We start from the raw sequence: 25846 nt of genomic DNA, 5'->3' as shown, positions 1-25846 counted from the left end.
GTATGCCCGCCATTGACCCCACACTGTCTGCCCCTCCACTAGCTTATTAGGCTCGACTCAACCACTTTCTTCCTTAGATGAGGCTCGAGTCGTGACTTCACCCCATTCCAAATTCCCTTGATGTTTGAACTCTGACAAGAAAAAACCATGACGCTACACCGAAAATCTCCAACAAACTACTCCAGTTTTGCCAAATTTCTTCATGCCCTAGCCTCCGCTAGAAAATGAGACATGTGCAGTCTGGGTTACTCGCGAGGCAAAAGGCAAAACACCACGGCCAATCAGTCACTTCACGACTTCCCAAGACCATGACAAGCGCATGCGGATTACCGCCTCCGCCGCTGCTCAATACAAGTCCAGATCCAGCTCACCTATGATTTGTCCATAAAAACACCCCCGGTCAGCATTGCACCATGGCCGGATTGCAGCCTACCATCCTCCGACCCGTCACACCATCCGAGCTCTTGCAGTATCTCATCGCCAACACCACATACCCGACGACAGTGGTCGTAGCATGGCCCCGAGACCAGTTCACAAGCGCCCTCGTGCAAGACATTCAGCAGCAAGAGTCCCACCGTGCCGAAGGCGCCAACGACGAGCACAGCCACACACTCCTTCGCGCAACGCTCCTCCAAACAGCCACCGCGCGACACATCAACATCGTCTTCGCACCAACAGTGACGCATCTGCGAGCCCAGCTGTCCACATTCTCGGCTTCTAAATCTAGAATACCGGCGCCGCCGAGGCTGGACTCCCTGCGAGAGCCGCCTGCACTCATTGTATATGGTCTGTTGGACATACACCGCGATGGAATGGAGTGGTCGGCCCAGGGAATAAGTTTATCAGCAGCGGCATTCGTCGAGAGCGCACTCAGGAACAAATTCCGCGCAGTGGCGGTTGAAGCGAGACGGACGAGTGATGAAGAAGAGCTGGAGCAATCTCTGAAAGAAAACGTGCCCGTTCTAACAGGAACGCCGTTGAAGGAGGATGGATCATGGAGTGGGCCGATTGTCCCAGTGGGTAGAGTACTGGGCAGTTGGTTCAAGATAGATGCCAAAACAGATGAATAACGTCAATCTGATTCCATCATTTCGTTTTGCTAACTGACACTGGCCTAGTGATGTAATAACTTGTAAATGCCTCCAACGCCAAGCCGTGGTATCTCATCATATCCATTCATATTAGGCACGTTAAAATGTTAAAAAAAAAGAAAGAAAGAAAGAAAGAAATTAGCCCTCAAAAACACTGCTCAACTGATAGACTGCTCCATTTCCGTAATGTATAGCTTGATGTGTGCCTCCATCTTGAGATACTCGTCGTACGCGGCGTGTACCTCATTTTCAATATTCTCTTTGAGGTCAAGCATCTGTCTCTCATTAGTTTTCTGAAATGGTGTCAAAACATGACGGCACAGCTCACCTTCTTCTCCTTCTGCTCAATCCTGACCCTCCGAATCTCCATCTCTTTGCCTTTGTCTGTGTGTTCTTCCGTCAACTTTCGGTGAATGGCGCTTAGCTCGTGCATTTTCTCCTTGGCTTCCTGAGCCTTTTGGTGACTCTGCTCGCGCAACTTCTCAGTTCGATCAGCCCACTTGCTCAACTGCCGTCGCAGCAACACTTCGGAGCGTTCCACCTCTCTGGCGTTATTTCCCCTTTCAGACAAGGCGTCACGTTGCTTAGCATTTTTGACCATTTCTTCCTCTTCCTTTGCAAGTTCGGTAGCGATTTCGTCGAGAATCTTGATGCATGACGCAACGTCCGTTGATACCACGGTGAATGAGTCCGTCGATGTCTGGAGCGCACGCGCTCTGCGGTCGAGCGCATCAATGTGCGCCTTGTCGTTGTTGAGAATCTCGCGTAGCTCTGTCAGATTATCCTGCAATGCCGACGGGCTTTGCAGCATGTACGGCCGCAGCTTATTGCTTTCTTGCTTTAATGTTAATTTATCTTGTGTTTTCTGCTCCAAACGACTCGTGAGCTCGCCCTTCTTTGCCTTGGCCTCGTCTAATCTTGCCGCGACTGTCTTTTGATGTCGTTGCAGCTCGAGCAGCTGCTTCTTGAGCTCCTCGTTTCTCATTGTCTTTTCACGGACCTGGGCCTCCATGGCCTTGCGATTATGCCTCATGTCTTCAAGTCGCGCCTCGTTTTCCTGGTTTTCCGCATGCAGCGTCTCAATTCTATTCTTTGTTGACTCGGATTTGTTGTAATATTCGTCGATGAGTGTGGTCTGCGACTCGCGGAATCGGACAAAGTTGATGAGATAGCTGAATATTTTGACCAGGCGTTCATACGTAGGCTTGTACAAGTCGTTGAATGTAAAGTCGGTGATTCCACACTCGTATAGCAGCCGGCGCAGCGATACATAGAATCCCATCAAGTTACGCGTGTCGGTGGGCACCACGTCAGAAAATTCGCCGCAAACGTCTTCCGCGGCAGCGCGCATCGCCGGCTCGACCGTTTCTCTCGTGGCATTGAGCAGCAACTCTGCGAACCACTCGAAGATTTGTTGTACATGCGCAGGGTTCGGTTTCTGAAGGTCCGCGACCGTGAAGTGAATGCCAATGTCGGTGATGCAGCCCACGATTTCGCGGTCTGGGAGACGCATGAAGGCATCGGCTTCATCCTCCTTTTTCCGGGACCGGCCCTGCTGTTGATTCGTGGGTATGATGCTCATTCTCGGGTTGTACGCCATGTTGTCGTTTTATTTTCTGCTTGTGCCGAATGTTGAAAGCGACAAACTCGGCGGGATTGGGATGCCGTGTTGCTGGTCGCGTTGCGTTGCCATGGGAAACCGAAACATCGACGCGTGGGGCAAAGTCAACCTTGAACCCAATCCTGCCTGCCTCTCCTTCCTTGAATTATCAGGGCGGGTGGGCAATAAACCTTTGCAACTGTACAATAGTTAACTGGTATTCCTTGTTTCATACATGTACAGGAAAGGGTAAAAAATAATATGTACTCTTTTTATCTTCATCTTTTTTTTTTTTGGCACGATACTCATGACATTTGTGGTGGCCGACAGGTTCAGCTCAAACTACATACAAACGTACATACATATGTAGCTACTGATTCTTAGAAACCGATTCGCACGCAACCATAAGCCAGTCTTGACAAGTCACGAGACGTATCGCGCAGTTTTTGTGCTGTCAAATACAACAGTGTCTTCGTTTACTTGGTCATACACCACATGTCTTCTGACAGAGACATAACGTCTACGTCTAATATCAATTATTATACATTGTATGGCATGCTGCAGAGGAATTCCCGGCCCCTGATTGCGCCCTTTATACACTTCACATTCTAACCCCGGCTCTTCCCGGCCCGTTCATGCGGCAATCTTCTTCAAGGCCTCTAGCAGGGCAGGAGGATTGGCTCCAACCATCTCGTCAACCTTCTTCCCATCTTTGAAGAAGAAAAACGTAGGCATGGCGCGAACGCCCAGAGCTTGTGTCACAGCCGGCAATTCGTCGACATCAAATTTGACAAAGTGGACTCTGTCCTTGAAGACGGCGTCCTCGGAGTGTCTGTAATTGGGATATGAATTAGCAAAGTAGTTTTTTTAGTTTGGATACGTAAATGACTAAGCGTAACCAAAACATTTTCAAGATTCTTTATATAACTCGAGAGCAAATACGGCATACTTTTCAAGGATGGGAGCAATTGCCTTGCAAGGGCCGCACCACGTAGCGAAGCAGTCAACAATGACTCGGTCGTTTTCAGTTACAGCTTTCTGGAATTCCTCGGCACTAGCGTAATGCGATAAATCGTTAGCTCTGATGTTTGAGTCAAGGCTGCTGAGATGCAATACGTTTTGACGTTGTGAACGATTCTCCTGGCCGCTGACAGGTGAAACGCCCTGGAAGCGACTGGCGGTCGCGCCGACGTGACTATGTTAGCCCGCGCCGTCGAGGCCAACTGCCCAATAAAACGGGAGGATAGCATCTGGAGAGATGAGATGAGATGAGATGAAATGAATTGCGTTGAGTCAAATGTTGTGATCAACTGAGGGATGAAGTGGTGTTGAAATTTCGGATGGTCCGCTCCTCGGGATGCCACCTCATTGGTGTGTGGTGACGACGGGCGGAGTTCGTTGCTTTCGAGCGAGCATCTACGCATCTACCACGGAGTTACTATGTGCGAAGCTGTCGAGTAGTGGGAGAATAACCAGGCTAAATTAGACGTCTGTCCTGGCCTAACACAACGTTTCTCTTGGCACAGAAGAAAACTCATTCAGCAAGTAATAAGCCTTTCTTCCTTGAGAGTTCTCCCGCAACGTCAACTATACTCCCATCTCAGAGCCTAGTACCTACAACATTGATACATTCATAATCGTCAGGCAACACTAAATTCGTAGCCAACTATTCCAATTGACCTATCAAACTCGACCCTATTCGTGACTAAATTCTACATCCAAGTACGCAAATTCGCCACTGTCCTCTATGTAGCAGCTACAGAAGCGCAACAGAGGCAAAAAGCTCAAAACACCATTTGAAAAAGCACCATTGGCTCGCCAATATGCAAACGCCCCCCTTAAAAAAACATAAAGCCACACCAAGACCATCTTTCCTCTTTTTGTGCCCCACTGTTCTGGCAATGAATTACAACAAAAGTACAAAGCACAAGGATCAAGTTTCTCCCGATCAATGAGGTAACCTAAGCTCTGCTGTGAGGTGGAGCTTATGAGACCGTGATGGTGAGTAATTGATAAATGCCTCGGGTAGTTCAGAGGTATAATAGCAAACAGAAAAATCCAAGACAAAAGTACGGGGGCTATCCATGGGTATCTTATGCAGTATGTGTGCTCGAAATGACAAGAGACAAGCGCTGTATAGCTAAGGGTCGATATAAACAGGACCTGTGATTCGATCCAAGAGGTCTGAGGGGGGTGGGACAGCGTGCGAATATGCACCCGCTGAGCTTCCTAGCTTTCGGCACCGCAGTAATTCGAATTACCCGTATCGAAGAGTTTTCTAATCCCGTTCATTTTCGTAGTTTTTCGCGTTTTTTTTTTTTTCGAATGTTATTTAGTTGGTCTTTTCGAGTTTTTATAGGTGCTTTGTCGGTATGTAGTGTTTTGTTGGGTTTTATTGATTTTCAAGTTTTTAGATTTTTGGTGGTTGTGTCACCAATGGTGTTACCAAACACCGGCGGCAAGGCATCTGTACCAATGTGTTGACATGTAGATAGTAAAAGAATGTCAAGGGTGGTTCCTCCCGAGGAGTACTACACAAAAAGTGATTAGACAAAGGAAATACTCATATATCCAACGGGTATTAGAAAACTCTTCTTTCGGTGTAATTGTGTAATTGGAATGCTAGTGCTTTATTGGGGAGTAGCAGTGTGCTTGATCGCAGTCTCGCGTCACCCTCCCTTATTGCTTATGCCCGACTTCTCGGTATATAAGGATGGCGTTATCTTCCTCGTCCCCCGAATCAATGTTTAACAACCCATGTTGGCTGCGGATGGTGTCTCTGTTATGGTTATGAAACTGTACGACCTCGGGTTTGGCGCCAACGCGTCCCCACTTCACATCATCGGTGATCGTAATCGATTCTTCCGCATCACTACTGGGGCGTCCTTCACCTGAGCGACGTCCACTAGCCACTGTGCCTGGACTTCTGTCTGGTGCCAGCCGGGAAAGGTATTCGTCATCGGCGATAGCCAAGTCTTCTCGGGTCGAATTCGTAGGAGACTCTGATGGTGCATTCTCACGACGATGCGCTCTCAACAAGCTATCTCGCTTCACCGACATCCTCATGCTACCTACACGCCCACTGAGCCACGACCCTTCAGAGTCTATCGAAGCCAGCGATATGGACACGTGGGGCTCGGCTGATTGCGCGCCTTGAGGCCGTTCTATTGAAGGCGGGGTACCGTGTCGTGAGGGAGGTGTTGGTCTTGAATCTATCTCGGACGACTTCTCCGCAAGCACAGGGAGCGGTGGATCAGCTTCGGGGGACTGTACTCTGGAGTCTGGTGGTGATAGAGGAAATTCGGGTAAATCTTCCCGGAACCTCGACTTGGTTCGTTTAGGTATGCCGGCGCCCGCCTTGGCGGCCAAATAATTGGCTGGGTTGGACATATCTTCGCCCTGCAGCCTGGCCAACGCTTCAGCCTGTGCTTGGTTTTGCGTAGCTGCACCGGCAGCCTGCATCTCCTCGCGTGAGGTATTGGAGAAAGACGACGGGCCGGAATACCTCTGATTCCTGCTTCCCCATTTCAGCAGGGAGGAGAAAGAGAGTCGGCTACCGGCTTTGGTGCTGCATTCGGAATTCTTGCGACCGGATGCTCCGTCGGCGGGTTGGTCTTTATCAGAGCCAAGCGTTGACTTAGACCTTGACTTCTTGGACCGCAGCATGCCCGCCAGCTTCGATCCCTGGGGGGAGGCAGAAACCGGCTTCTGGGGTTCCTCAATCCTTGGGGGTGTTAACAGTGTTTGCTCCTGAGAAGGCGCAAGCTCATCATCTCGAGGAGATGTTTCCGGACGGTGGAACGATTCTAACGGCTTTGGGGGCTCTGCGTCATCCTCCATTTCAGCCGGAGCATCAGGAAATGTGCCTGAATCCCGTCTCTTAGAGGATGTGACCACGGCTGATGCAGGCTCAATACCCAAGCCAACCAATTCGCGACCCATAACGCCTCGTTCCAAGTTCTCGGGTGGCGGTGTGCCTGCTTTCTGCGCCTCCGCCTTCTCTCTGCGATGTCGTTCCGCTCTGCGTGCTAACCGCCGGTCCATTCGCTCCTGATCCTGCTGTCGTCGTCTTTCCCTCCGGCGGTTGTCCCTCTCCATCAGTTCCCTCAGGTCCTTTGCATCGAGTTCGTTGGCAAGATCATCCATGCGCTTCCGCGAATCAAACTGATTTTCTTGTATAGGTTGTCGCTCTCCAAGTGGTTTCTTCAGTGACTCTGCTGCCCCTGAAGTAGTTCCCCTCGAGGTTGTATATCTCATGCTTGGGGTATATTTTAGTGTAGGCCGCGGAGCAAGCGAGTCCAGAGCCGATATTTTGTATGAGATGAAATCCGAATCTACTGACATGGCTGATGGTACAGAGTCAGGGTACGGCAAGGAAACCTGTGACGCCGGCACTTGCTGATGGCTCAGACCACCAGTTTTTGCCCGTTTTGTAGCTTGCTTGGAGTTGGAGCGAGCATGACCGTCCGCAGCCACTCGCGCCGGCATATAGGCGCTCATGGCCTTGATTTCAGCCTCTCTGTCATGGTCATCTCGTCTTCGCTTGCTGCTTTTTCGCCTTGTTGGGTGCAAAGTTGGTGTACGTTCCCAAGCTACTCCAGATGCCTGTTCGTTGTCTGGATTTGATCTTGGCTGGTTTGCCGCTTCGGCATTGCGCCGTGCCCGGTCGATACGGATAGAGTCATGGCGACCGGGCGAAAAACTATAGGTTCGTGGTCGTCGCTGGAGCTTTGCCGGTTCTGTCCGTGCCTTCTTGGATGCGGTCTTTGCAGGGACAGCATCGGCCTGATTGCGAACCGGCGCGGCTTCGTTGTCGGAGAGGGCAGCGCCACTCCGAGAGCGTTTGCGAGTGCTCTTGCGTCGAAATGGCCAAAGGGCCATGGTGCCTTGGCTGCCCAAAACGACGTGATCTAGGTACGTGTGTGATGCTCGCTAGTTGAGGGTCACAAGTGTTGACGTGGTAATACTTCTAAACGGGTCTGGTATATCGACGTAGGGCATCGTGGTTGTATCGAAGCAGTCAACAGTCACAACTCATCAAGTGCCTGTAAAAACGCGCGGGGGTCCAGTGCGCAGCAGAGTGCAAATGCGCGGTTGGTGTGAAGGTGGTCAATGCTGAGACGCGCAGGATTTTGATCCGTCGAGGAAGAGGCGAAGAAATTCCGAGTTCCGTTTAAATATTTGGCTGAACGTGGGCACAGGCGCGTTGTATCCTCGACGTAACGCGTTCGGGTCCTGCATGGAAGAGCGTGCCTGGAAGATGTGCCGTCTGGTATGCAACGACGGGACTGATGGTATGGCGTTCCTGGCCTGCTCAAATGGTCCCTGCTGTGCAGTGCTGCGTGCTGCAACTGACGTGGTGGTGCCGTCGATGTCAGCTCAACTTGGAAGTATGGGGCTTCGGGTGGAATGTGTCGCCAGAATGAGTTTCTCAAAGACGAAGGGCTTGGGTAGCGGCTGAGAAGTGGCCTGCTTCTTCTTCGGGAAGGGAAGCCTAGAAGAAAAGAAAAAGGCGCAAGCAAGTGTCGTCGGTAGCACGAGAGCAAATGAACAGGCTCTGCAGACCGGAAGATTTGTGAATACGAGGAGTCGTCGTAAAATGCCCAGGTGGTCGAAGTAGACTGGTCTGTATTCTTGGGGCCCGACTGGATGGATGTATGGGGAACCGGGGCAAAAGTTGCAAGTGGTGGAGGAGACGAAAAATGGAAAAGAACGAAGACCACCCGAACGCCAAAGGGTGATGCGGGAGCGGGAAGGCTACATAAAGTATGTACGGAGTAAGCTGCCTGGGCACTCAACACTCTATTATAAACTGCTCCGTACCCAGTAGTGGTAAATTGTCAGACTACGTACTTCTTTAGAAGGAAATGGCGGCGATTCCCCCAGCCAGCATAATAAGAGTCAACCAGAGGTCCAACTGGCCGGCTGGGCCACATGGAATCCACAGCGAAGGGGTGCTCCGTATCGAAGTACTTAAGGAGTTGTCGATAGCATTCTACCAGACCAAAGTACCACGGATGCCTAGCACATGTCCCCGGTACTCCGTTCTCCGTTCCTCGTGCCGATTATCACTGTACAGGATACCAGCCAGTCGACATGAGTACATGCGCGATGCCACTGCCGGTCTGGTCGGTGGGCTGCTGGGCAGGGCTGCTGGGCCCGAGCCACAGTTCAAACCCTGCGCGCAAGAGCGGTGGGTGCAAGGCCGTCAGCTATTGTGAGTACATGGAGGCGACGGGCAGCAGGACCGGAGGACAAGTGGTCGACATGATGCATAATGTAAGTATGTACCGGGTACTCCAAGTGCCGCTCTGCGCTCCGATACCAGGCAATGTCGAGGGGTACATCCAAGACTTCTAAGGGAGGCAAACGAGGTCACCAGCCACCCGGTGGGTGGGCACTCGATGAAGTGGGCATCATCACAGCTTTTTGGCGGAACATGGGAACCTTAGATGTCAAGCCGTCCTTGGCGCCGTGGGTGCCCTTGTGGCTTCAGCCGAACATGACCTCGCACATCCCCGGTCCGCACTACCAACGACTCTCCCTGTGTGCGTGTACCAGACTCTACAATATTAATACGGAGCACCGCTGAAATTGTACCGAGTAAGTTCCCAAGAGACTACTAGGAAGATGGATGTTGAAACACCCGGAGACTGACCACGGCACTCCCTTGACCACCTTCGACCAAGTTTGTGTTCACAACCCGAAGTACGGAGTGGTAGTAGACATGAGCGGCAACGTCACCAGCTCCCTCATTATCAGCACACCGAACTGACCGCTGCGCGAAGCCACGATGCGATATAGCTCAAATGTATGTACAGCACCATCCCACATGCGGCAAAGGTGCTTTTCTGTCCTACGGGCACGGTCAACAACTCTAACCAGTGAGTTGGGCGGTGCGGGAAAAAGAAGCTTTTCGCCGGCGAATTGGCGCCTCCCAGATGGGTTCAACAAGTGCTGAAGTGTCATGGCTTGGGCCAACATGGAGATGCCAAAAAAAAAAGTATGCAGGACCAATGGCAGTCTGTCAGACTTGTGTGTCAATAGCGCTGCTCTCCGTCTGAAGCCCGCCAAGTGGACGATGCTCAAGTGACGGAGGAACAGGGTACCAACCCTTGGGGATCCCCAGCTGCAAATCTTGAAGGTGAAGTACTCCGTACTTGCCCATCTTGTAGTGCACCCTTTAGCTCTTCAACCCAACGCAGCGCCTCCGCTCCGTCAAATCTTGAGCAGTTGTCTGCTTGTTGCGGGAGCATGGGTCCATCGTGTCCAACAACATTGAACATTCGAAGCCCTCGGCGTGCCAGGCGACATGGGATCGGCTGGCTGGTGGGCGGATAATGGCACGGTGCAGACCTGGACCAGGGTATGACGGCCTAGCCGTCGGCACCCAGACAGCTACCCACTTGCCACTCAAACTAGTCTGGTGCTAGTTGACCTCTTGGCAGAGACACCTCATCACCAAACCACCACCAAGATCGCTCGCTTGTTCTGGGGCAGTCGCTCCGAAGAGGGGAACAAGACGGCGACTCCAATGTCGCATGTCCGCCATTCTGCACAGGGATTTCTCTGCCCAACAGGCATCTCGGCGATGGGAAGACGATGTAGGGGGGGCGAGAACAGGGCGGGGAAAATCACAAGGGCAACGAGGCACTCAATTTAACGTGGGCAATGCATACGACCACACACAGACCAACACAGCTGCGAAAGGGAGACTGCAATATTAGCACCTGCTCAAAAAGTCTCGACACTATCGTATGCGCCCCCCGAGCGGACGTGTAGCAATCAAGTTCTTCCGATTCTGTTACTACCTACGGGGGACCATGGATTGATTGATTGGCTCAGCGGCTGCCAAATGACGGAAACGACGATGCTTCGTTCCGTCTGGATCCTCGATCCTGGCCCTTGGCCTCTGGTGAAGCTGGTTTGCAACCTTGTCACTGTCCGTCTCTCACGACTCTGCTGTCCAGGTCGCCCTCGATTGTGCTGCAGGCACTTTGCTGACAGCCACCAGGAGCGACTTCAACTTGCTTTCTCCTGCAGGTGCCGCTGCATCCAACCCGGGCGCGCCAAGGGCTTCGCCGTCCCTGTCACGCATTGTAGATGAATGGCATCGTCGGCCTAAACTGTCGCACAATGCTCCGCCTCTGCTCGGCCACCTCCAAGTCCTGGCCGATGAAGCTTGGAGCTCCTGGCTGTCTATTCTGGGAAGTCTATATCGGTACCGTCTTACGGCCGTGGCCTCTTTTGGAGCAGTGGGTGTTTCCCGGGACTGCATAATTAAAACAGCCGGCCCCAAAAACGATTTTCCTTGCATGGCCTGCCAGGCTGTCGAGTATGTACGCAGGTAGTGTGCTGTCAGCGTTGTATTTATTGTACCTGCAGACAGAAGGTGCAACCCAGAACGTTCACTTCTACAGCCTGACCGTCCTCCCTTATCGAGTATCAGCTTGCGCATGTACCATACAGACATCACAACCCATCTACCGCTGGTGGAAAGTTTGAGCAGGCACACAGTCTACCAATGGGTCATGATGCCAACATGCCGCGTTTTTGGTCGGCTGCCACCACCGTCTCTAGGTTGTCTGACTTGAACTGCCGTCATCCATCCGTCCACAACCGAAGATACAGGGTACGCCGGAAGACGGGCCAGGGCTTCGGTTCTTCGATTGCTTCCCAAAGTAGATTGACGGCTTGGATCGTAATCTGGCGCGCCTCGAAGTAGCTCGTTTACGGTCCAAGAATCTGTGACTGGATATTTGCTTGGCGAACGATGCTCAGATGGGAGCATTTGGGAAGCCGTCCAATAAGGGGTGCAGAATGCCGCCTTCCGCCACAGTTCCTCGGCGTGATATCATGCTCGACTGAATTAATGAATTTGAAGCTTTCCTGAGCAACAGCGAAGCACAGCACAGTCCAAACTCTGCGCCAAGCGACGTACATAATTAAACCACAAGGCCAGAAGGAGCCACGGTTTGACGGTTCCGGCGCCTCCAAAGTTGTTTTCTCTACTTTGTACGAAGTATTTCCCTTGATACGCAAGCCTAAGGTGTTCCACTAGCCGTGACACCCGCAGGGCACAAGTAATTGCCTTTTGTTGCAGAATCGCCATAAAAGGAAAACCAACAAAGGTAACACCCTTTTGTAGTTATTTTTTTTTCTTTTTCCGTCTGGTGTTTTTGTTGGCTGTAATGCAGGGAAACCCTATTGAAAAATCTATCCCGCCGAGGACTCTACGGAGTACATATGCAACCACGATTGCTTTTTGCTGTGGGAGCTTCCGTCTTGAAACAGGGTCGATGAATCGACGAACTCTGTGTTGCCTGGTTGTGATTCAGGTGGTGTCTCGACCACGAATACGGGGATTCTGGTGCTCCTGTGCCCCCAGCAGTCCAGTCTGGTATTAGACTTGAAGGGGTGATTGCTTTCCCCTTTGTCCGGATTTCAAGGGCAGTCACGGCTCCTCGCATTGATTCCCTTGATTCCTGAGCACTCTGTATCTCCAGATGTCGTCTCCAAGACCGACACCACTCCTGTATTCCCTCCATGCATGCGCGCCGAGGTTTTACACTTGTGACATTGTTGCCGTTAGGACGAAGTATCAGTACAAGTCCTTATGCGCGCTGCTTCGTATCGTCGTAGCTAGCTTTTCGAAGTGCCCCGCAGTGGTTCCTTCCCTGTTCGTATTGACAATGGTGCTTGGGCACAGAAGTAGAAACTGCAGGGCAAAGCCGTTCAGAGGAGCGAAAGCCTAATATTGCAGCAATCCGCCCTTCTTTCTTATCAATTTGCCAAAGTCTGCATGGATGAAGGAGCTGAGCCCATCTCCAAGCAACCCAAATCGGTCCCGGGGATGTTTTCGAGAGACTGTCCATTGGACACTTGGGGCCAGCCCAGAGTCGTATTGGCAATCCCGCAGCTAACGGGTCTCTCATTTTTATCCTTTCTATTTCTTCCTTGCACATTCTATGCACAGTCGGATACAAAACAAGATGCAACGGCCAGTGGGAAGGGGAGGAGTTGACCGTCCCGAGCATGGAAGATCCTGGCTGCCATCAGGTGTCGTCATTGTCGTCGCCGTGAGTGGCTGCCTCTTCGACACTTTTTGCGGCTTTGTCAATTCTGGTGGCTGGCCAAGCTGGTCACCAGTGGTGTTGGCGTGGTGGCCAGGACGTCATGGCGGGGATGTTGCATAACCTTGAGTCAAAACCTGTTCCCCCCCAGCACGCTGTGTGTCGTTTGCCGTTTCTAATTCTGTGTGCACATCTGCTTTGCGGCGAGGAAATCGAAGGCGAACGCGGACGGCTTCCTCCAGCAAAGAGGTGGTTGGGAGTGCCAGCTTCTGCCCATTGATCGAGACGGGCTTTGCTCTACAACACCAGGCTGGTAGAACCATAACCAGGCATAATTTCCTGTATTCTCGGAGCATATTCTTTCGAGACCCCGGTCGACATAACAGAGCTTTTCTTTTCTAGAGATGCAAACAGGATTGGCGTTTGCTCAGCCGCAGTAAGTTGTGCACTCACACAGGCGGTTTATCGAAGCGCAAACGTCGTTACCTGAACTCAAGGTCAAGCTCAGCGCGTGACTGGTGCACGGGCAGAGTGGTCATTACGGAGTACTGAGATTGCGAAAAACCATCAACTGACTGATGGTGGCTTGGAGGCCTTCCAAGGGTGGCTGGAACCTCTTTTCTGTCTTTTGAGTTGTCATGGCCCGATATTTGACCAGCCTCCCGTATGTAGCCCGGACTCCTCAAAGGAGTGCGCAAGAGCAGTGGATACTTTTGTATGTCTATGGAGTGCACAATCACACCGGAGCATTCTCACCAGCATTACCAAATCTCCCAGAGCTGCAAGCGGTTCCGACAGTCCTTGGACGCACAGACGCTACACGACCTGCGGCTTCAATGCGGTCACTTTCTAAAATAAGATGAAATAAAATAAAAGCACGCCTTTGTGTGAGGACTGAGCCGTGAACGCAAATGTGAGTCTTATGCACAAGTTTGCCTGGTACTCTATGTCGTCACACAATCACGTCCCGCTCCACAAGAGTGAGGACTTGGACCAACCCGAATACACCATATGACAACCTAAACCTAGTAGTTGTAAGAGACAATCGAGGGTTTATGCGCCCAACGGAATGTGACCGCGAATTCCTGAATACAGCATTCCGCCAACGATTATTTGTATCTCTCTTCTCCTTGAGAACAACATCAATCACTCTATAGTCGGGATCGAAATGGGAAATGTCCAGGCGTCATGCCTCAGCCGAAATGCGGACATCAACCGTTTTTGACCCACCAGACCGTCCGTCAATGCGGGGGATGATGCCCGCGGCGACCCGATTCAATGTTCCCCAGTCATCCAGACGTCGTGTCAATGACTTGGACAATCTTGTTACATCGGCTTCATGCCAGGACTAGCTCCTTTATCGACTAGGTCAGAAATCTTCGCAACCTACTGGAAAAGACGTCGCCTTTGTCTCCATCGGGATACCTTTTGAGCACATCGAACTTTACAGAGTACAGACATGACAAATGCCATTGTGGTCGTTGGGTAAGCTGGAGTTCCTAACCCCGAGTGATAATATCAACGAGCAATACATGTTGAATCAAGAAAAAAAGCGCCGGTGTGAGTGGTCTCACCACGGCGCTCTTGTTGTCCAAGAGCAACGCCAACGTGGTGACGATTATTGCGAAGCATATGCCTGGAGACTATGATATTGAGTACGCGTCTCCGTGGGCGGGAGCAAACTTTTTGCCGTGAGTTGCAAGTTATCCCATCACAAGCCATCATCACGCGCCGAAACGGTATAATGGTATCCTTTATGTACTGATACTGCTACAGTATGTCAACTAGAGAGAACAGCCGGTGGGAGAGACGAACCTGGCCCGAAATAAAACGGATCACGGAAGAGGTTCCTGAAGCTGGCATCCATTTCCAAAGTAAGCCACATGCGTCAGACAAAGACATGAAGCTCCCACAAGAGGAAGTCATTCCTAATTTGCTAAACTCTTTTTACTACTAGCGGCACGCATTTTCAGACGAGACAAAGACATGGAAGGCCCATCGTGCCCGTCGGACCCCATGTTTGACCATGACCCGTGGTTTCAGTCTGTCCTTCCGGATTATAAGGAACTAGACGCCGCAAGCCTCCCGGCCGGGCACGACAGCGGCTGCGAATTCACCAGCGTGTGTATCAACACGGCCATGTACCTCCAATGGCTAGTAGGACAGTGCATCAAAAACGGCGTCGTGTTGAAACGCGCCGTCATATCACACATCCGCGAGGCCAAGAACTACAGCCATACCGGCAAACCCGCGGACATCATTGTGAACACGACCGGTCTGGGCTCCCTCAAGCTCGGCGGCGTCGAGGACCAGGCCATGGCTCCATCGCGGGGCCAGATCATCCTCGTCCGCAACGAACTGCACCCCATGATCACCACGTCCGGCACAGAAGAAGGTCTCCCCGAGATCCTGTACACGATGCAGCGCCCCGCGGGTGGTGGCACCATTCTAGGGGGAACCTATGACATTGGCAACTGGGAGTCTGTGCCGGACCCCAACATCGCGCTGCGCATAATGCGTCGCGTGGTGGAATTGTGTCCCGAAATTGCGGGCGGCAAGGGCATCGACGGCCTGAGCGTCATCAGGCACGGTGCCGGTTTGCGGCCGTATAGGAAGACGGGCGTCCGGGTAGAAAGAGGGAAGCTGGACGATGGGACTCACATTGTTCACAACTACGGACACGCGGGTTGGGGTTATCAGGGTTCGTATGGATGTGCCGAGGGCGTGGTCGAGTTGGTGAACGCAATCAGAGAGGAGAACGGGGAGAGTCTAGTGACGGAGCCCAAGCTCTTCTCGTGGGATAATTAAGCTCGTCACGAACAAGTATATGTTCTACAATGGTCTGTGACTCTGCACGGTATTATTCTCCCCCATTGATTTTTTTTTTACAGAGCATCATGTTGCATAGTACGGGGTCAAGTACTACTTGTATGTAGCTTGTAGTCCGTAATGGTGCAACTCATCCCACCAGACCCAATTCGATCCCTAGCCCGCCAATCAGCGGCCCCCGTTCCCAAAGCTCCAAACAACCGCCCGAATTAAATGCCACGCGATCCTGAGCAGCTGCACGACAATAAATTGCTGTGCTTCCTCCAACCTCACCCCAGGAACCGCCTTCCGCCAGCGGCACAATGGCGCCTCACGAGCCTCCGCACAAGCAAGCCCTCCGCTTCGCGCTCGACGTCGCCAACGGCCGCCATGCATTGTCCAAGCTCGTCCCCCTCGTGCTGTGGCTCGCAGACGGCGTGCTCTGTGGCCTGGTCATCTGGAAAGTACCATGTACGTTGTGAAAGCGCATAGACGAAACCCCTCCCCTCTCTTTCTCATCGTCGGGCAAGCTTATCTGATTCTTCCTCCTCGTCCTTGTTCCGCGCCAGATACCGAAATCGACTGGGTGGCCTACATGGAGCAGGTTGCGCAATTCGTCGCCGGCGAACGAGACTATACCAAGATGGAGGGAGGCACGGGGCCGCTGGTGTATCCGGCTGCTCACGTCTACGTATACACGGGGCTTTACTACCTGACGGATCGTGGGAAGAATGTTCTGCTGGCGCAGCAGACTTTTGCGGTGCTCTACATGGCTACTTTGGCTGTGGTTATGCTGTGCTACTGGAAGGCCAAGGTGGGTTTTAGCTCTACGACAAGCTGTGCTTTCTTTTCCGTTCCCTCTTTTTGTAATCGACTGCAAAACTAAACGGAAACATCAAGGTCCCGCCGTACATCTTCCCGTTGTTGATTCTGTCCAAGCGGCTGCATAGCGTTTTCCTTCTCCGATGCTTCAATGATTGCTTCGCCGCGTTCTTCATGTGGCTGGCTATATACTTTTTCCAGAGGCGGCAGTGGACGATGGGCAGCATAGCGTACAGCTGGGGGCTGGGGATCAAGATGTCACTGTTGCTCTCGCTGCCGGCTGTCGGCATAGTGCTGTTCCTGGGCCGGGGCTTTGGTGGGAGTCTGCGGCTTGCGTGGCTCATGGCCCAGGTGCAGCTTGTCATTGCGCTTCCATTCGTGGCCAAGAATTGGCGGGGTTATTTGGGCAGGGCGTTTGAGCTCTCGAGGCAGTTCAAGTTTGAATGGACCGTCAATTGGCGCATGATGGGGGAAGAATTGTTTCTCAGTAAACAGTTTGCCACGGTTCTACTTGTCCTGCACGCCCTGGTACTCTTGATCTTTGTCACTTCTCGGTGGCTGCAGCCGGCTCGTCGATCATTGGTATCATTGATTTCTCCTATGCTTCGCGGCCGGTCCCCTTTTACTCCGGCAGAGGAACTTGCAGTTTCTGGCCGAGTCACCCCCGACTACATCATGACCACGATCCTCTCGGCCAATGTTGTCGGGCTGCTTTTTGCCAGGTCGTTGCACTACCAGTTCTATGCGTATCTGGCCTGGGCCACGCCGTATTTGCTGTGGAAGGCTTGGCCGTATACCCCCGTGGTTTACTTGTTGTGGGCAGTTCAAGAAGCGGCGTGGAATACCTTTCCCAGCACAGACCTCAGCTCAACAACTGTAGTGAACGTGCTTCTGATAACGGTGGTGCTGGTCTATTTCGGCACTTTGAAGCCCGTCAGGTCGGAGGAGCGGAAAAAAGCAAAGGCTTCAAAAAAGAATAGGTGATATTGTTGTTGTTGCCTTTCTTCAGCAGCGGAGACGTCATGAATCAAAATTTGCAGACGTGGCTTCATTCTTCTTCCGAATCGCTGGGCGGCATCTGTCCAACAGTAGAGTCGTCTTCGTCGCTGAGATCATGGGTATTTTTGGTGAATTCTTCGGGCCTAGATGATGTGAAAACCATTGTCAGTGGCCGCACAGGTTCCCAGGGCTCTCGAGCAGCCTCGTCTCTTCGTACCAATATGGCTGCTTTCGCCAAAGCTTCTCGTCTCGAACTACATTCACAATCTCGCCATCAGCGCGGGTATCCCCGGAGCCTTGTTCATATCGCTCGCCCAAGACATAGCCCCCCCGTTTGATCCAGATGGTATTGCGGAAGCGCTGTGCAAGCTCGAGCAACACCGTCTTGCGGTTGGGCAACTCGCAGGTGTACAGGTTGTTTCCTTGGGGCTTGACGACGCGGACGACAGATTGACTGGGATCGAGGGTGGCTGGGGGTGTTAAAGTCTCCTCGGCAGCGGCGAGCACATTGCGCTTCGGTTTGCCCATGGCTGCGGTGTTTACTGTGTGGCTATATGAGTGAATGTAAACCGAGGTCTGGTGGTGAGACACTAAAAAAATCGAAAAAAATTAAAAAAAATTGAACTTTTGGTGGACCAACACGGTGGTAGGGTCCACCAGCGGAATGTTGCACAACGGGAGCACTGAGGGGCTGAGGGGTAGCTTCCAACCGCCGACCTAGTAGATGACTAGCGCCTAACCCTGGGCTATATGTACCAGACAACATCCGCCGGTCCAGTTGTCTGGCGTTATTTATCTTGGCTGCTCTGCTTCCGTGTTTCTTCGGAATTTCCTTATTGGGCCGTCCTGTCCCAATGGTGTTGGTCAATACCACGACTCTTCTGTTGGATGGGGTGCTGCCCAATGTTTGCAGTTGGGCCTGATTATAATGCCAGCGACGGCAAATATTGGATGCGGTGTAACTATTATATGATCATTATAGCAAGAGAAACTAGAGACGCAAGAGTCGACGCTGCTTCTGCTGTCATGACCACAACCCAAACTTCTCAACAATTCGCTAAACGGCAGCACATGACGACAAGTACGGCAACGGCCCGCCAGTCCGATCCGCTGCGACCAGGAGGGCCTTTTTTTTAACCCAAAACCTACTACTCCGTATTTCCAATCAATAGCTGTCCAGGCCAGCGGCTCTCTCTGTCCAGCTGACGCGCAGAGCCTTCAACCGGCGCCGATAGCCGGCGCCCTTGGAACCACGGCCCGCAGCCATCATGTAATAAAATCGGACGGAGACTCTATCCAGCAACAGCTAATGGGCCGTGTTCCTCAGTGCGCTGAATACACCAAAGTACATTGCACCACCCAAACTTAGCTATTCCGGCGTGCTTAGAAATGATCCTGTTAGTCACGATCTCAAAGGGGGGGGGGGGGCCAAGATAGGTTGACCAGTCGATAGTCCGGTTACTTGCTCCGTATATCGCACTCTGTTCTCCAAAAGCCCAAGTGCTCAACCAATGCCCATCATATAATGACAACTTCTGCAGTTGGACCTGGTCTATTTATTATCCCGGATAGTAAGTGAAAAAAAAAAAAAACATAAAAAACTGCGACAATTGTCGTGCCAACACCAGCGCCATCATGGACGCGACCATGTTGCGGTCCCTGGTCGAGCTTCAGCCTGCTTCCCACCCAGCAGACTCGGAAAGCGTCGCTCCCCTCACCGCGCCCCGGAGAGTGGTCCAGAGAACATATCCCGGGGCGCCAACCCAGGAGAATGCCTCGATTGCGCTTCACAGTCCGCCCGGCCACGGCGGCGAATCCATTCCCAACACGCCGCGCACAGAGGCGGCCGCGGACGACTTGGAGATGCGCAGGCCTGCTTCGCCCGGTCCCACGGCGGACGCAGTAGATGCCGTCATGAGCGTGTGGGATCCGTCCATGAACCGCTTCAGGCTGCTGTCCTTATGCCTGTGCAGTCTGGGCGATGGCTTGAGCGACAGCGCTGCCGGTGCCTTGATTCCCTACATGGAGACGTATGTGCCCTCCTCTCCTATTCTTCTACTCGGGGGATCTTCGCGCTGACCACGTATCGGATGGATACGCAAAATACAGATACTACAAGATTGGGTATGGCGTCGTCTCGCTCATCTTTGTCGGCCAGGCGCTGGGCTTTGTTGCCGCCGCCGTGGTCCTCGACACGATGCGAGCCAGGCTCGGCCGGGCAAGGCTGCTCGCCGTGTCGCAGGCCTGCATGGCCCTGGGGTACGTGCCGCTCGTGGCGACGGGGCCCTTTGTCCTCGTCATCCTGGCCTTCTTCCTGGTCGGCTTCGGGCTGGCCATCAATGTCGCCGTGGGGAATACCTTCTGCGGCGCGCTGCAGAACGGCACGCTGGTCCTGGGCCTCCTGCACGGCACGTATGGCATCGGCGGCATCTCCGGGCCCCTGGTGGCCACTGCGCTCGTGGCCGTGGCCGGCGCCATCTGGAGCAGGTACTACATCGTCACGCTCGGCGTGGTGTTGCTGTCTCTCGCCATGGCCCTCTGGTCGTTCTGGTCGTTTGAGAAGGAGCAGAGTCCCGCCGCCAGAGCCCGTGAGGCCCAGCCCGACGGGACGTTTCTGCTGGGCATGATGTCTGCCCTCAAGCTGCGCGTGGTGCTCCTCGGTGCCATCTTCATCTTCGCCTACCAGGGGGCCGAGGTGTCCATCTCCGGCTGGGTGATTTCCTTCCTCATCAATGTTCGCGACGGCGACCCCTCGTCGGTGGGTTACGTCTCATCCGGCTTCTGGGCTGGCATCACCGCAGGACGCTTCTTCCTCTCGGGGCCTGCTCAGCGCATCGGCGAGAAGAGGTTCGTCTACGGGCTGGTCGTTGGGGCGATTGCGTTCCAGATACTCGTGTGGCTCGTTCCAAACATTGTTGGAAACGCCGTGGCGGTTTCCATCGTTGGCCTTCTCTTGGGCCCTGTGTATCCGTGCTCGGCGGCAGTCTTCATGCGTGCCATGTCCCATAGGGATGCACTTAGTGGCATGGGGACGATTAGTGCCTGCGGGAGCTTGGGAGGCGCCGTCGCCCCCTTCTTCACTGGTATGCTGGCACAGGCGGTTGGGACGTATGTGCTTCATCCGATTGTTATCGGGTTGTTTGTGGTCATGTTGCTGTGCTGGTATGCCATGCCAGTTGACGAGAAGAGGTCAGACTAAGAACTGGCATTACGGACGGCTGCCAAGACGTGGCTCCATGCTGAAAAGTTGTGCTTGATTTGTTGGTTTTGCAACGTGAAAGATGTTTGGGATGAATAATTACTGGGCATACAAGACGTTGTTAATGTACTTTGGATCCTTCGGATCATGTATTGGATATCTATATGGTTCCATCATTCTCAAATACAAACGTGACAAATCTAGGTATTCTATTATCTTTGCGCAAGGAAACTGCCTCTGCTGAATTCAAAATCATTCCACAAGTTGAAAACTAAACAATTCTATCCTTCTTTACCGTCGTGACCACAAAATCGTCAAATTTCATGCAGGTTCTATATTTTGTTTGTCTATTCTCTCTCTTCGACTTGGCGAAACGTGTCTCAAAGTCGAGCGTTGCTCACAACCGGCCCTTGGCAGCGTCTTGAACGGTAATCTTCCCAGCTGCTATATCCTTAACAGTCTGGGTAATGCTAGTCCAGTCTTTGAACGTGACAAAAGGGACCTTTTCGTTCTCGCACCAGGTGACAAGATCTAATATCAATTTTTCATTAGCAATTATTTTCCAAGGCCGGTATTATTGGAAATTAAGCACCTTTGCCAGCCTTTGCAAAAAGCAAATCGGTTTCCTTGGCAGCAGACAAATCCGATACACCATCACCGGCGTAAAACATGGTGGGACGGTTAGGCAAGGATGAGTACTTGCGGATCTCGATGGACTTGTCGTGGCCGTGAATGCTGGTTCAATCAGTTTAGTTCATCAACTCGTCGTTCAGGGATCTCTACACAGGCGCGAGCTTACCTGTCGTCATGAAATTCAATTCTCCACCCGCCCTTGTCGTTGATTGTCTTGCCCTCTCTAGGCCGCACGTCGTTGCTGACAATTTGAATGTCCCAGCCAGGTCCCAGTAACTTGTCCAGCAAGGCGCGGATGATGGGCGTCATACCGCCACTCAGAATGACAATGGGGACGTTATTCTCCCGCGACCAATCGTAAAACTCCTTGAACCCTGGGTCAAGGGTGATGTTTTTCAGCAAGATGTCGATGCATTCGTTGTAAGGGGTGGTGATGCTATCCAGCATCTCCTGGAACGAGTCGCGGAAGTTCATCTTGCCCGTCAACACATCCTTGTTCCCCTGGCGGCGCTTTTCTGCACCGTAGCCAAGATTGTCCGTCATGTAGTCATTGGAGTCGGCAGTGGTGACGGTGCCGTCGAAATCAGTAAAGAAGATGAACTTGGGGTTTGTGGCGAGCGCCGGAGTTTCGGTGTTGACGGAGCCCATTGCGATGGTTGTGAAGGAGACGATTGGTCAAAGAAGGTCAATGGCTTCTTTGATTTGTGAATTCGTAGATATCGTGGCACAGTGAGTCTCTTGCGCGTAAATCGGAGGCTCGACGGAGCGTCGACAAAGGGCCAAACGAGGAGGGGCACGTAGATTGCTCGGAGGGGTCAAATCAAGATGCAAGAAATGAGTTGAGGAACCAAGACCTCAGGAGGCCGATAAGGACATCAATTGATAAGACACATGCCAAACGTACTCTTGTGCCCGTTAGTGATAGGAACCAAGACCCATTAAAAACTCATCTCCTACCAGAACAAGAGCCCTCGAAAGATTTTTGCGGCTTATGTGACTGGTCCATCTTCGCCATGTGCACCTGGTGCCTCTGGAGAGCAAGGAGCGCCGCCCCGGAATGTCGTCATGGAGGGGCGGCGTGGGCGTTGGCTGGCCCCGAGAGTCGCTGCGGGAGGTTCGGGCCCCACTGAAGCCGGTCCCCTGCAGGACCGTCCACACCGCTAGCACTCTAGCGACAGCCAGCAACCGCTGTGCCGAAGCTCGGTCCTGAGCCGTTTCTCCCCGAAGGCGGTCAGGAACCGATGCCCTGAGATGGTGGGCGTTTTTGGAACGGCAGAAAGCGATCGTTGGCCCCCGGCGTATTCTGGACACCAAAGCCCGAACAGTTCAATGCCCTGAAAATTGCTTCCTGTGACATCAACAGATAAACAACACCATCCGGTGCTGCATTTCGATAGAGCCGCGCGTGATGCAGCCGTTTGGCGGCCCAATGGGCCGAGTAGCCTGGGCTGGTAGTCGGCGTATCTTTCGGCAGGACGCCATAGTCTTCGCCAGGAAAACAGCTCAACGGCAGAGCTTGCTGAGTAGGAGGACGGCTACCGACCTGCAGTGCAGCACACAAGGCATATTTTCACAATCACGGCTCTTCTCCTCGCACGACCCGCCGAAACAGACCGAGCCATTATCCAGTCCAAAAAATGACTCGGAAACGAACCCTCGTGATCCGGCAAAGTCCGCAAACTGCCCCAACTCATCAGCTGCAGAGCTACCTTCAGTAACGGACAGCCGCCGCAGCGACCTGAGTCAAAAGTTCAGCCAGACCATGGATAATCTTCAAGCACGAGCCCTCACAGCCTCGCAGACTCTCAATGACATCACCGGGTACTCCTCCATCGAGGGTATAAAGAGGGAGAATGATGCGTTGGAAGTGCAATTAGCCGAGGCACATGCCAGGGTTCGAAATGCGCGTCAAGCGTACAAAACGTCCAACACGAAACGAGCGACCACGCAACGAGAAGTCACGACCTTGCTCGCTCGAAAGGACACCTGGTCTCCAGCCGATCTAGAGCGATTTACAGAATTATACAGGACAGACCACGTTTTAGAGGGAGAGGTGTCTGGCGCCCAGGAGGCTTTGACAGAAGCTGAAGCCGAGGAGCAAAGCCTGAGCCAGCGTCTCAACGCGGGGATACTGAAGCGCTACCACGAGGAGCAGATTTGGAGCGACAGAATCCGACGGGCAAGTACATGGGGCACATGGGGCCTGATGGGCATGAACTTTGTCCTATTTGTCGTGCTGCAGTTCTTTGCCGAGCCTTGGCGGCGAAGACGCCTTGTCAAGGGCGTGGTCGAGGAAGAGAAGCGCGTGTTGGAAGAGGTTCGGGGCGAACTCGAAGCTGTCAAGTTGTCCCTAGCCAAGAAGGAGGAGGAGGCTGTCCCCCGGCCGATGGAAGAATCGTTGGCGGCGGCACCCGCGGAGCCAGAGATTACCACTACTCCGTCGGCGGAGGTTTCTTGGAAGGAGTTCATCACCGACCCGGCTCGCTGGCGCGCTGCTGCGGCTGACTTGGTCAGCGAGAGGCGGGTTGACTTGCGGATGAAGGACGCTTCTGCGTTGGCACTACAAGGCGCGGCGATGGGAGCAGCGGTGGCAGGCAGTGCGGTGATGCTGCTCGTGAGAAGGACATGATGTATTTGAAAGAGCGTGCATACCTAGCCTTCTGTGCTGTTTTTTATGTGCTATATCTGAACATTGTACTATATGACGGAGGGGAATCTCAATTAAAAACAAGATCTTGGAAGCACTTGGAAACCCACTGTCTGCAGCGTTGGATCGCCATCATGTGAGCTCAAGCGCTGTGTTGATGAGTATTTGGCAAGCCATTAGAAATAAAATGTGAAATCCGGACGATGGGCTCATTCTGCCCGAGCAGGACGACGAGGGACGATGTCGTCAAGTTCTTTGTCATCGCCCTTCCCCCATTCTCGCATCCTCGTCTTGCGTCATAGCCAACAATGACGTCTCGGTAGTGCAGATGTCCTCTTTTTTTTTTCCTTTTTACGAAAATAGGCCTCCTACCTCAGTTTGGTTCCACCCAAGTCCGGGTCCTAAATCAGGGGTCTTCTTGGCAGCCAAGAGCACGGTTCCAGAAGGACAAAAAATAACCAGACGCGACATGGACCCTCAACGTGGGAACCTTGAATTAATGGGGGCGTTGTGGCGCATTCTTGACTCCCTCACAGCCCTGCACTGCCCCCCTACTCAGTGCGTTGACCAAAACCCCCGTGAGCTTGGAGAAATGCAACGTTTGAAAGGCACAAAATCCGCGCTTCCACTTAAAGTTTCAGTTGTAATACGAACCGCTCACGTGGGGAATTGCCGAGAGCTCACCTCCCCCATGGCGTCACTGCAAAGGCCGTTGCAAAGATTCCTGCACAAATCGTCGTTACGCGGAAGCGCGGTAAAGGCCTGGCGCATTGATTGGCTTGTTACAGAATCTGTATCTGTATCTGCTAGATATACTGCGTATGTATAGTAAGGAATTAAGGAGCCCTTTCCCTCTAGCCTTCGGCGTCTGGTTTCCGATGGGCAACTGGGTATCTCGTAATACTGGGCTAGCTGGTACTACTTGGTGTTGATGCCAACAGCTATTAACTATACCTTGCTGGAGACTTCGTCCGACACTTTACTGCTACTGCATTTCTGGCCCCGTCACAACTCGCCCTTTGCTATCAATGCGATATCTGACACTTGAGCCAGGTGGGGATTTTCGGCATGAGACTCCAAAGCGCACCACCGCCGTTGGGCAGCAGGTCAAGTCCAGCCGCGGCCATGCAAGGCATGTCTGACTGTAAACGGAACAACGGACTGAACGGGGCAAAAGCTTGTGACGAAGGCGTCTGGTGTGTAGTTGTGTATATTGAACTGTACAGCACTCCGTAAACACTCTAGTCCCCAGAGGCGAGGGATCAGTTGAGCCTGGGAGCTCTACCGCGTTTCCGAGACCGGTTTTGGCCTGTTTCAAACAGTGCATTGGACGCACGGTAGCCGTTGGGCCGTTGGGGGCACGGGATGGCTCTCACGGGGTGATAAAGAAGCAGCGGAGCAAGAGCCTGTGATGTTAGTATTACTACCTGGGGACTTGGGCGTCGCTATCGTGGCCGTTGTGGCAGGAGGATGGCAACGACTGCCTACAATACCATGATGCTCGAGTACCTAGGTCGGTTGTTGGCAGCTTGGTAAAGTCGAAGCAACCGCGCAACCCCAAGGTCGGACAGGGATCCTGCTGAGTTGAACGGGGCTGTAAACCACCCGACATGGAAACAGATCAGCACATGAGACCATTGAGACAACAATCAACAACGAAACTGGACATGGTTGACTGTGGATGTGGAAGGACGAGTTGCACCCCCGCCGCCCGCCCGCACAGCCCAGGCGGTGCCCACTTGATCTGTCTGGTCCTACTAGGCCTAGGCTAGGTACCTAAAGCAGGCACTCGGAGCCAATATTGACCAGACATGGACAGTCAACAAGTCCTACCGGCTGTGCTGTTGAGCCTGGCAGCACCAGACTGCACCGGGTTGGAGGGGAGCGGGCAGTTGGCCAGTTGACCAGTTGACAAGTCAACACGGACATGGACATGGAGCCTCCCCAAGCTGGCTGCCTTATTAGTCTGGAAGT

General features: G+C 52.8%; 10 protein-coding genes across 10 annotated transcripts; 5 read left to right on the top strand and 5 right to left on the bottom strand.

The window, feature by feature from the left end:
• Positions 1-413: 413 nt before the first annotated feature.
• Positions 414-1070, top strand: MAA_07044 (uncharacterized protein; the record flags this gene model as incomplete). Its single annotated transcript, XM_007825042.1, has 1 exon — positions 414-1070. One exon carries the CDS (start codon positions 414-416, stop codon positions 1068-1070), a length of 657 nt encoding a protein of 218 aa, XP_007823233.1.
• A 179-nt stretch (positions 1071-1249) lies between these two features.
• MAA_07043 (Nuf2 family protein) lies at positions 1250-2691 on the bottom strand (the record flags this gene model as incomplete). Its single annotated transcript, XM_007825041.1, has 2 exons — positions 1250-1366; positions 1420-2691. The coding sequence occupies 2 exons, from the start codon at positions 2689-2691 to the stop codon at positions 1250-1252; spliced, it is 1389 nt and encodes a 462-aa protein (XP_007823232.1).
• A 633-nt stretch (positions 2692-3324) lies between these two features.
• MAA_10764 (uncharacterized protein) lies at positions 3325-3941 on the bottom strand (the record flags this gene model as incomplete). The annotated part of the gene is made up of 3 exons (XM_011412683.1): positions 3325-3523; positions 3641-3745; positions 3808-3941. The coding sequence occupies 3 exons, from the start codon at positions 3939-3941 to the stop codon at positions 3325-3327; spliced, it is 438 nt and encodes a 145-aa protein (XP_011410985.1).
• A 1429-nt stretch (positions 3942-5370) lies between these two features.
• Positions 5371-7572, bottom strand: MAA_07042 (uncharacterized protein; the record flags this gene model as incomplete). The annotated part of the gene is made up of 1 exon (XM_007825040.1): positions 5371-7572. One exon carries the CDS (start codon positions 7570-7572, stop codon positions 5371-5373), a length of 2202 nt encoding a protein of 733 aa, XP_007823231.1.
• Positions 7573-14223: 6651 nt separating this feature from the next.
• MAA_07041 (D-amino-acid oxidase) lies at positions 14224-15572 on the top strand (the record flags this gene model as incomplete). Its single annotated transcript, XM_007825039.1, has 4 exons — positions 14224-14249; positions 14318-14455; positions 14541-14638; positions 14722-15572. The coding sequence occupies 4 exons, from the start codon at positions 14224-14226 to the stop codon at positions 15570-15572; spliced, it is 1113 nt and encodes a 370-aa protein (XP_007823230.1).
• Positions 15573-15895: 323 nt separating this feature from the next.
• On the top strand, positions 15896-17378 carry MAA_07040 (Glycosyltransferase, ALG3; the record flags this gene model as incomplete). Its single annotated transcript, XM_007825038.2, has 3 exons — positions 15896-16043; positions 16142-16386; positions 16473-17378. The coding sequence occupies 3 exons, from the start codon at positions 15896-15898 to the stop codon at positions 17376-17378; spliced, it is 1299 nt and encodes a 432-aa protein (XP_007823229.2).
• Positions 17379-17442: 64 nt separating this feature from the next.
• Positions 17443-17921, bottom strand: MAA_07039 (translation initiation factor 1A/IF-1; the record flags this gene model as incomplete). The annotated part of the gene is made up of 2 exons (XM_007825037.1): positions 17443-17536; positions 17611-17921. The coding sequence occupies 2 exons, from the start codon at positions 17919-17921 to the stop codon at positions 17443-17445; spliced, it is 405 nt and encodes a 134-aa protein (XP_007823228.1).
• Positions 17922-19028: 1107 nt separating this feature from the next.
• Positions 19029-20592, top strand: MAA_07038 (Major facilitator superfamily domain protein; the record flags this gene model as incomplete). Its single annotated transcript, XM_007825036.1, has 2 exons — positions 19029-19423; positions 19503-20592. 2 exons carry the CDS (start codon positions 19029-19031, stop codon positions 20590-20592), a joined length of 1485 nt encoding a protein of 494 aa, XP_007823227.1.
• Positions 20593-20989: 397 nt separating this feature from the next.
• Positions 20990-21873, bottom strand: MAA_07037 (Phosphoserine phosphatase; the record flags this gene model as incomplete). The annotated part of the gene is made up of 3 exons (XM_007825035.1): positions 20990-21123; positions 21185-21327; positions 21392-21873. 3 exons carry the CDS (start codon positions 21871-21873, stop codon positions 20990-20992), a joined length of 759 nt encoding a protein of 252 aa, XP_007823226.1.
• Positions 21874-22633: 760 nt separating this feature from the next.
• MAA_07036 (uncharacterized protein) lies at positions 22634-23854 on the top strand (the record flags this gene model as incomplete). The annotated part of the gene is made up of 1 exon (XM_007825034.1): positions 22634-23854. One exon carries the CDS (start codon positions 22634-22636, stop codon positions 23852-23854), a length of 1221 nt encoding a protein of 406 aa, XP_007823225.1.
• Positions 23855-25846: the final 1992 nt, after the last annotated feature.

Source organism: Metarhizium robertsii (genome assembly GCF_000187425.2).
Source record: "Metarhizium robertsii ARSEF 23 chromosome Unknown MAA_Scf_2, whole genome shotgun sequence".
In the NCBI taxonomy this organism is placed as follows: Eukaryota; Fungi; Ascomycota; class Sordariomycetes; order Hypocreales; family Clavicipitaceae; genus Metarhizium; species Metarhizium robertsii.
The sequence above is the reverse complement of the archived record's forward strand: the minus strand, read 5'-3'. Positions and strand labels throughout refer to the sequence as shown.